The sequence below is a fragment of the Acanthisitta chloris genome, unplaced genomic scaffold (assembly GCF_000695815.1).
Source record: "Acanthisitta chloris isolate BGI_N310 unplaced genomic scaffold, ASM69581v1 Scaffold44930, whole genome shotgun sequence".
NCBI classification, from domain to species: domain Eukaryota; kingdom Metazoa; phylum Chordata; class Aves; order Passeriformes; family Acanthisittidae; genus Acanthisitta; species Acanthisitta chloris.
Genome location: NW_008650735.1, coordinates 1 through 10232, shown reverse-complemented (window position 1 = coordinate 10232; position 10232 = coordinate 1). Strand labels below are relative to the sequence as shown.

At 48.7% G+C, this 10232-nt stretch overlaps 1 protein-coding gene across 1 annotated transcript; it reads left to right on the top strand.

Moving 5' to 3' along the window:
- Positions 1–667: 667 nt before the first annotated feature.
- LOC103797616 (adenosylhomocysteinase B-like) lies at positions 668–6443 on the top strand (the record flags this gene model as incomplete). The annotated part of the gene is made up of 4 exons (XM_009069841.1): positions 668–686; positions 1300–1490; positions 4477–4552; positions 6281–6443. Coding segments are annotated over 4 exons (449 nt in total), but the record flags the coding sequence as incomplete, so codon positions are not given.
- Positions 6444–10232: the final 3789 nt, after the last annotated feature.

The window sequence follows — 10232 nt, the reverse complement described above, 5'->3', positions numbered from 1 at the left end:
GAAGCGCTTCCCGCCCGCACACGTGCGCGGAGGTTTTGGCGGGGATTGCTGGAGAGCTCAGACCTCCCAAGGAGATCCCGATTTTTGAAGAATTGGTTGTCCCCTGGGGGCTAAATTCAAAGAAAAGAGCGTTAGTCTGTAAGGCTGGTATTCATAAATGGTTTGACCTGGAACCTGAAATACTGCAGGGTATGCTTTAAGCAGCCCTGGTTAAACTACCAGCCCCTTCAGAGGGATGAGATTCAACCTCCTCCTCTTGGTGTACTTGTTTCCGTGGTCCTTCTATTGCCTTCCTGATGTATTTGATCCGTGGTCCTTGCTTCCTTTGCCTGTTTCCACGCCGTTTTCAGCCCCTTTGCTATACAGGCTGTGCTCCAGGCAGCTCTAGAGCACATGCAATAGCTGCAGTGGCCCCAGGCTTCATTCTGCAGCAAAGTGCAGTCAGAGTGTCTAACCCCGGTGGTGTGACTCGGTCCTGCTGTTCCCCAGGGTTCTAAACGGCCTGTGTTTGCTAGGTAGTGAAAGAAATGCATCTGGCCATAGTCTGAATGGAATGAGAAGCTTCTGAAACCTGGAGGAGCTAATGGGGTGACAGGGACTGTGGTGTTGGCTGGTCTGCAGAGCTGATGCACCTTGACATTAACTGTTTGACTCTTGTGTTTTTAAGTCTGGGTCAGACAACCCTGGTGAGTGCAGCCAGCTTTTCGGGAGCTTCTCTTGTTGATATTTTGCTGAATTCTTCTATTATAGACCCTTTTTACAGAGGTAGAAGTAGACTGGTAGCTAAGGTAGTTACAGAGCCCTACAATAACTCCTGTGGCTCCAGTGGGGTAGAACCTGCAGGTTTGCTCTGAAGAAGGCTTGTCTCAGGTCGTGGGGCACCCTCAGGGAGTGTTCTGTGTGTGGGAAGCCTCTGCCATGCAGGATTTCTGTGGAAGTCAGTCTCCATAGGAAGTGTTGGACACTGGCAGTGTCTGTAAGACGTCCTTAAAGCTGTGGCTTACTGACTTAATGGGGTCTGGGGTGTGTGCGCACAAGGTCACAGTTGGTTGGTGTGCTCATGCAGGAGCATGCTTTTTGCAGAGGGGCTCTTAGCTTTGGTCTGTGCTCGTTCAGAAGCCTTTTTACCATAATGAAAAAGGAGGGGGTAGTTGGAGTAGGGTCTGGTTTTCCTCCAACTCTGCCTCCCAGCTGTTGCTGGGTGTTCAGCTGTTACAGCCAATGTCTATCCACAAGTGTGTGAACAGATATTAGGGTCTCTGCTATTAAACTCTGACACATGTCCTGCTTCTCTCACAGCTGACATCAGCCTTGCAGACTGGGGTCGCAAGGCCATCGAGATTGCAGAGAATGAGATGCCAGGGCTGATGAAGATGAGGGAGATGTACTCTGCATCCAAGCCCCTGAAAGGCGCTCGCATCGCTGGCTGCCTCCACATGACCGTGCAGACAGCAGTGCTCATAGAGACCCTCATTGTGCTGGGGGCTGAGGTACAGTAATGGGGTAAACTGAGTTAAATTAGCTGGGGATAAATTGAAAGAGGGAGATCGAGATTAGATCTTAGACATTTCTGCTGTGAGGGTGGTGAGACAGTGGCACAGGTTGCCCAGGGAGGCTGTGGCTGCCCCAGCCCTGGCAGTGTTCACAGCCAGGTTGGCTAAAGCCTTGAGCAACCTGCTCTGGTGGGAGGTGTCCCTGCCCAGGGCAGGGGGTTGAGGCAAGATGATTGCTAAAGTCCGTTCAAACCCTGCAACACACTATGAAAGTGCCTCTGAGTTTCCCCTTCAGCTCTGAGGTAACACTCTGCCAGGGTCACTGCTTTAGCTTATGTAACACCTCAGGGAATTCTGGCAAATGTCTGTAGCTTTGGGAAGAGGCTCCAACCTCCAGGTGGATGGGCTGTCTTCTCTCCTTAAGTAAAATGTTTGTTGCCTGTACTGCACGTACCACTGGGGTGTGGTGTCTTCCCTCTGAACAAGCTGCTCTTCAGGAGTGCTCACTTTGGGCTGGAGCAGCTCCTCAGCCGTGTGTGCGGTGCCCACAGCTGCTCCCACACAGCTGTGCTGTGCTCAGGCATGCAGTGCTGGGCATGCTGCAGCTCTAGGGACTGCCTCCAGCACAGATTAGCCTGTATTGAGAACCACACTGTGGCCTGATAAAGTCAGCAAAATCAAATGAACCTTTCTGAGAGCTCATGCTGGCCCTTGAGCTGGGCAGGAAAACAACAGGGGTGCAGTGTGGCTCAGGGGTTGAGGGCTGTGGGCTCTGCTGACTTTGAATTGTGTATGTGACTAGGGACCAGTTACTCTGGTCTGTATTAAAGACTGAGATACTTGTAACCCATTTACTGCCTTGTGTCCCATGCCTGACTTGTTCAGTGAAGTCCAGACATCACAGCAGAGTGTTCCTTGTGCAGAGCATGAGCAGAGCCAGGCATCTGAGTAGAGGGCTGACTGCAACTCTGATGGATTGTTGTGTATGTGATCTTAAACACCTTCTTCCTGCAGTTCAGCTGTCTGAACTCAGGCTGCCCAGGGGTGCCTTATGTGTGATCCCTCCCTGGGAATGGTTAGGAGAACTGAGTAGTGTTATGTTGTTCACAAGGCACTGGGAGAAGGGGAAGTTGTGTAGCAGCTAAGGCATTTCCCCAGAAAGAGGAGGGGGTGGGTCTGGCCAGGGTGTCAGGTCAGCCTGGGCAAAGTCCATGCTGCTGTGCAGGTGTTCCTCAGCCTGGTCAGAGCTGTTCCACAGCTGCAAATGGTGCCGTGCTGAAGGAGAGCTTTGATGTGGAGGTACAGTCCTGGCTTTGTTCCAGCCTCTCTGTGTATGAAACTCAAGTCCCTCCACAGGAACTAAAAGAAAGCAGTAGCCATTGAAATTTGGGAGGCTCCTTGCTGCTCCTCTTGGTTGCTGTACCTGCATATGACTAGCTCAGGCTGCAGCTGTGTGATTACTTAAACACTGCCAAGCTGCTTTAATCCGAGCACAACCCTGTATGGGATTCATCCAAGTAATTCAGGGAGGTACCTGCAGAGATTTGGTTCCTCTAAGCATGTTATGGTTGTGCCTTTAAGATGTGTGCCATCATGTTAACTCCTTGTCCTGATGCTTGTGTGTTAGTTTGGGGTTTGACTTGAGTTTGGTTTCAGCCCTGGTTTATCTGTTCTGCCAGAACTTTGGTGCCTGGGAGGGAGGAGTGAAACTCTGATACCATACTCTGTGTAATGAGGATGTAGCTCCCTGCAGCTACACCTTGGTGTCCCTTTTTGGCCCAGTTAAAAGAGATAGAATAACTACTCTATACTTCAGAGTTAAAGCTCTAAAATTGGAATAAAAATGCATTCTTTTCATAACCAATGATGTACATATTAGACTGCACCCATCAGGTATGCCAGTTAGGCTCTATGTCACTGTCATAAACTGGTGTCACAGATCAGGGGATGCAGAGTTCAAGTGGCCTATGTTTGTATCAAGCTTGAAGTGTAAACAATATATAGGTGTTCTGTATACTTTGAATGTCATGACACCACCTGATGTCATGTTGTACTGATATGGGAGCACTTGCAAAAACCAGGTGAGGAGGTGCAGTGGTTAAAGTCATGGACTCAGATTTCCTGTGCTCCTTCCAGGTGTGTTCTCACTCACAAGTGTTGGCTGTGTAGGCTCAGATGAGGTGGGTGCTACTGCAGCCCTTACTTTGAAGTGTCACTTCTTGATGAGGTGGGATGAGTATCTGGAAATAGGCTGAAGGATTGTACTCTCTCCTCAAGGTCTGTAACCACTGAACATGCAAATCCCTGTGGGGAGCAGAGGGAGAAGTGTGTGTGACTCTGGGATGTGGTGGTTGGAGCTGCAGTAGGTATACAGATCCTTTTCAGTGCAACTCAGCCACATGCTGTTGCTTTTCTAGGTGCCTGAGCCTAGTTATGAAATCTGTGGAATACACTTAGCTCAGCTGGAAATGCTTCCATGACTGGAGCACAGAGTGGGAGCTGGGTGAGCATAACCTTGGAGAATGCTTGTTGATTGAGTGTAGTGTTTCAGCTGCGTTTCTGACTCTGGTGGGTGCCAGCAGGTGTGTTGCTGCATGTCCAGACCCCTCAGTGGACACTTGCTGTGGGGCTGTTCTGAAAACGTGACCTTTATTGACCAAAACTTCCCAACCTCACCTTGCTGTGTACTCCTGGAGATCCATAGCTGAAGTACTCTCTGGCTCTTTGGGAGAAGTGCTCCTGAGCAAGGGGCTGGCTGAATATATGTCACAGCTAAGCTCTGTTACATTCACTGCCAAGGTGACATTATTTCCCCTGGCTTAGACACTTTGTTTTCACCTTAACTTTGCAGAGCTCCTGAGAAAGGCAGGAATCTGCACTAATTCCTTCCTGCTCTTGCTCCCCTTTTAACTCCTGTGTCTGCCAGAGAATGCCTGATATCTCAGAACTTTGTTCAGCAAACAAAACTTGGTTTGTTTTCCAGGTACAATGGTCAAGCTGCAACATATTCTCCACGCAAGACCATGCTGCAGCTGCTATTGCAAAAGCTGGGATCCCTGGTAAGCTTTTCATGGTCTGCTTTGGCTCTGAGTTGGGCTGTACCGCCTGTTCCTGCTAAATCCAACTGTGTACAAATCAAGCTCTTCAGGATAGAAACAGCCCATCAAAAGCATGGATTGTTACACCAGGAAGTTTGGCTTGGGCTGTGTTGCATCAGCCTGTGCTCAGCACTCCTGCGAAGGCTGCTATGGGGCTGTGGAAGTGCCTGGCTGTATAGTTTCCAGCTTTAAGCTTGCTCATTAGATGATTGAATGGGCTGGGTGACTAAATGCGGAGGTGTGTGTAGATGGAGGTGTTTGCTTTCCAGCAAGCTCAGTGCTAAGTAGGGGTTGGGGAAGGGAAGGGAACTGCCATGTGCCCTATTCAAGTGACAGAGTCAATACCCAAGGTATTTTTAGGCTAGAGCTAGGCCAGCTGTGTTCCTGCCTCATATTCCCAAAGCTGTGGATCAGGATGCTGCTCTCACCTTCCAATAAAGAGCAGTTCCCTGTGGGTCAGTATAAATACATTAAGATCTGGTCTGTTACTCATCTGAAGGACATGCAGTCCTCATGGCTCTGTGCTGGGAACTGTATTACCTGAGCCCAGCTGTTGGCAGAGGCTAAATCTGATTGCTGGCAGCCTGGTTCTTTGCTTTGGGAAGTGTCCCTCATTTCTGGTATAATTAATTACTGCCACAAGGCTTTCCCCACCTGTGGTGCACTGTAAGGGAACAGAAGAAAGTGATCCCTTTATCGGCTCCTTTGGCATTGCCTCTGGCATGGGATGTCATGGGACTCTCTAGGTGTGAGGTTATTGCCTTCCTCACTGCTCTGGACAGTCAGTCTCAGCTGAAGAGCAGTTTGCAGGTGAAGTGTTTGAGATTTTCCCCTCTGCCCTTGGTATCCTTGTTTTGTGGGACTTGCTCTTTTTGCAATATTGTGCTTCACATACTGAATTTACTAGACAGTATGAGATACCCCTGCACATTTATTTAGAAGGGGCAATTGCATAATTGGGTCTTCATGGCTCAAGGTTAGTTTTCTGTGTAAACAGTGAAAACACAACAGTTCAGTCAAATGCTGGAGTATGTAAATCGTGTGCCTAATACCTGAGTGGCTGAGGCTTGAGTATCACATGAAGCCAGTACAAATGCACGGAAAGGCAAAAGTCCTGCTGGATACAACATGCCAGCGGCTGCAGCATGTTGCTGGTGGTAGATGTAGAAATACGCCGTAATGAGAGCACACAGGGCACAGGAGCTTGGATTTTAGTGCTGTGCTAGAGACTAGAATTTCAGCTTAAGGTTGCTGAAGAGTTCTTAGTCTGCTGCTCAGCTCAGGCTAAAGTCTGGTCCCTCTTTTCTGCTGTGCTAGAAAATGCTGTAGTTGTGTTTTCATTTGTCTCTATCAATATGTCCAGTGTCTATTTCTAATTCCTGGTCATGTAGGGTGTATTCGGAGAGGGATGTTGTGGATGTGAGTTTGCTTTCTCCCTCTTAATGTGGAAGAAGAGCAATGAAGTCTCCAAATTTTGACCATGTTTGTGGCCTGAACAGGAGGCAAAGTGATTTTACTTCTGCTCATTCTGATATCTGTTTTTCAGTGTGAATGTCTTTTCTGGCCTGTGGGCACAGATAATCATCTGTCTGTCAGCTGCTACTGGGAGCTGCTGATGAAATCTTCCTTTGGCCGCTTCACTACATGCTGAGTAAGAAACTGACTAATGGTGTGTTTGTTCCCATGCAGTGTTTGCCTGGAAAGGAGAGACTGATGAGGAATACTTGTGGTGCATTGAGCAGACCCTGTACTTCAAGGATGGACAACCCCTCAACATGATCCTGGATGATGGTGGAGATCTTACCAACCTGGTTCATACCAAATACCCACAGCTCTTGAAAGGTAACTTGTGGTTTGTTGTGTCAGGCACATTTCTGCTGGGGAGGCTGTTTGGGAGAGTGTTGCTGTGGGAATTCCCTGCTGATGTAAAAGGAGTGGGAGAAGAGGGTCAGGCATGTGCAAACAGGCTGGGAAAATTGCTTACAGGCCTAGACCAGAATCTCTTATCTGCAGGAACTGTTTCTGTCTCTGCTCTGTAGTACATGAGCTCCAGTGACCTGTCCTTGTGGCCATCCCTGACAGTGCCCATCACCAGTGGCACTGCTGTCTTGCCAAAAGCTTCCTGAAAATGGGCTCTGTTCTAGAATTGTCCAATGTCTGCTTGCAATTGCATTTTTAATGTTAATGCATTACTTCCCTAGATCTGGATGAAGTCATGGCAACCTGTAGCCTTGGAAAGGGAACAGTTTTCTACATTAAATGCTACAAGGCATTAACTCATCCAGTTTGTCAGCAGAGATGCTGATGGAGCCCAGGTTGGGACTCTTGCTTTGTCTGCTAACTTCAGTTCAAGTTACAGATCTGTGTGTTGTTGCCAGCACATGTTTATGTAAAAGATTTATGTGAAGGGGTTTTGGTATGACCAGGCTGGTCTGTGCCTGGCCAGTATGACAGACTCTCCTTAGCCCTGTCAGTGTGCTGCAGCAAGCCATGGGTGCCCAGTGCTGCTGAAGGGCGTGTTTGGTCTGGGATGTGAAGACAATTGGGTGGTGATACAGTGGAGTGTGCTGGTGTTCTTGGTCTGTAGAGGTGAGGTTGCTGTAGAAGTCTGCTGGATCAGCTCTCCTCTGAGTCTTGCACTGCTTTGAGGAAGATATAGGAAAAAAATGTGAAGGCAGCAGGCAGTGGATACAGCTGTGTGAGGAGAGTCTAGGGGTCTGCTCCCCATCCATGTGCTCATGTGAATAGGGGCACCAGGAGGAGAGGAAACTTTCTGTGTGACAGGCCTCACTTTCTCCTTCACCCTCAGCCTGATATCACTAGCAATCTAACAGTCAACAGCTTTGTGTTATTTCAGCTGTAGTGAGTGTTTTTCATTGGTGTCTATTCAGTCATGTTGGGATCTCTTCTCTTCTCTAAAGGTCTCCTGCTTCCTGGGTTGTCTGATGTTCATGGCCTCTTGCTTTTCTGCCATTGGATGCTAAGGAATACCACAATTGAGAATGCTGCTCGGGCTTCCTGTCATTGTCAGAGGCCAGAAAATGCATTTTCCATGTTTATGCTCTTTGTTTTGCAGGGTTGTTTCCCTGCTGTCCACATGTGGCACCTCTGTTGGTGTCCCTGTTCCTTGTGCTGAGCTCCTTTCACACCTCCAGCCATCCTGCTCTCTGCTTCTTTTCCCACTCCAGTCCTTTGCTACTTCTTGCTTGTCTTGTGCTGCTGGTGTGGAAGGGACTGGTATAATACAGTACAATAGAACAATGGTTGTTTGGCTATCTCATGTCTCGACATCCATCTCTACTCTGCCTCTGATAAAAAACATCCCTATTGCCTGGGTTTGCTTCCTAAATTCATAGCAGTGGCTTTTCCTCTGGGATTTTGAAAAGTCTAGGCAGGGTGTCATACCTGTCCACATTTCTCTTGCCAAAGTGTGTGTACTCTGCACTGGCTCTAGTCAAAAAGCCTCCTTGCAGCAGTTCGATAAATTAAGATTCAGCTCTGTAGAGGGTGATCTGTTTTGCCTTCCAATCTACTGCTCATTGGAAACAGTAAAACTTCCAGAATGAGTCCTAATCTTGTTTACCTGAGCTCTGTGCTTAGCCCTTTGCTGCAAAGGGCTTAAATGAAGCTACATAACATCCGTGTTTTTGTATCTCGAAGATGATAGAGGCTAATATATCCTAAGGGCTTGTGGGGATGTTTGACCTCTGTGGAGGCAGAACCCGAGTGACACAACAGAGCATGCACAGTGGGTTGTGAGCACAGGAGACATTTCAGCATGATGCAGCTTGAAGGCCATTTAAAGGCTGGGTAAGTTTTCTGGGCTCATTTCAGAGGGAACTGTCTTCCATGCTTCTAATTTAAATAGTTCTGTCCTAGTTTGCAGCCAACAGTAGAAATTAGGACTCCTTCAGCTAGATGTGTTAAATATCTCTATGGAACTGCTTAGTGAGGTTCTCTCCCTAATTGTGCCTGTTAGAGGGCAGAATGGCCCTTGTACTATTGGCTTATTCCACTGAACTAAATGCCCTTAATACCAAGATAAATAAAGGTGGGAGCAGGGAAAACGAGAACCAAACAAAGGAAACACTCATCTGAACTCGTGCAAAGGGGGTCTCTGGCATCTGTGCAGGAGATTCCTTTTGGGAAAGGACGGAGGAGATTGGATAGTTTATGATCCCTTGATACAGACTCACTCACTGCTCAGGTAAGAAGCCCAGGGAAGCAGAGCAGGTGCGAGTGTTTAGCAAGGCTTTCTCAATTTAATTCCATCTTTTCTTTGCTCTAGAGCTGTTCTCCAGTCATTGAAATCACTCAGGCATGGAAAGTGAGTGGTGTAGGCAGCACTTGGAGCAGCTGCAGAGTAGTTTAGACCAGCTGTAATTGTTACCTGAGGGTAGCATGCATGTGGCTTTCAGGGAAGGGAAGCTGCTGGTGTACCAGATGTGAGGTTCATCTTGTGCCGTTTAAAGCCAATCTCCTAAGCTTAGATGTGATACCTGGAGAGCTCTGGAAGTATGAGTGTGTCTCCTAGTTGCCAGACCACAAGAGAGAGGGCAGTTTTGAACTGGAGGTTCCTGCCATGACCTCCCCCAGGTTTCCTTCTCAAGGGGATGATTGTACTTGAGCCAGGCAGTTGCACTGGCAAACATGCTTTTGGGAGACTTACTGTGGATAGTCTCTTTCACTGTGCATGAGGCAATGTTCTTCAAAATGTTCTGTCCCCTCCAAGCAAGGAGGAAGTGTGCTAAAGCCTGAATACATTCCCTCTGCAGTTAACCATCAGGGCTGTGTGGTTATGGAGACCTTGGTGAGGTCTGTGGTGAGACTTGTGGTGGGGATCAGTCAGCCTAATCATAGAATCAGAGGGGTTTGGGTTGGGAGGGACCTCTTAAAGACCCTTAGATGTCCCTTGCAGTGGGCAGGGACGTCTTCAACTCAAGTTACTCAGAGCCCCTTGTATGTTCCCAGGGATGGGGCATCCACCACCTCTCTGGGCAACCTGTGCCAGGGCCTTACCACCTTCATTGGAAAACAACTCTTCTTTATATCTAGCCTGACTTAACCCTCCTTCAATTTAAATCCATTCCCCCTTGTCCTACTACAACAGGTGCTGCTGTCCCCGTCTGGTAAGCCCACTTCAGGTAGTGAAGGGCTGCAGTGAGATCTCCCCCAATGCCTTCTCCAGGCTAATCGAGCTCTTCCCTTCTAGTGTTGGTCTTACTTCCTTCATGAGCCACAGAGTGCTGGTGCTCCTGCCTGGTGGTCTGGGGAGCAACAGGGAGGTCTCATGGCTCTGTTTCCATTGAGGCATCTGTCCAAAATCTGGTGTGAAAACCACACTGAATGTCGGAGCCTGTACCTGAAGCTGTGTTCTTGGTTCATGTCGCTCCCCTGGACTTGGACCAGTTTGCAGCAGTTTTTAAGCAATGGGAATAAGTTTGGACTGGGCTTGGCATTTGTGCGAGGGTAAGCTGGGCTGAAGAGGTGGGGTGAGGGGCTGCGGTGGCATCACTGTGCTGGGGTGTGACTGGGGAGTCCCTGGCAGGGCAGGGGACTGCGGTGGCACCAGAGGAGTCCTGGGGGTTGGGGTGGGCTGCGGTGGCACTGCTGTGTGACCGGGGCAGCCCTGGCACCGAGG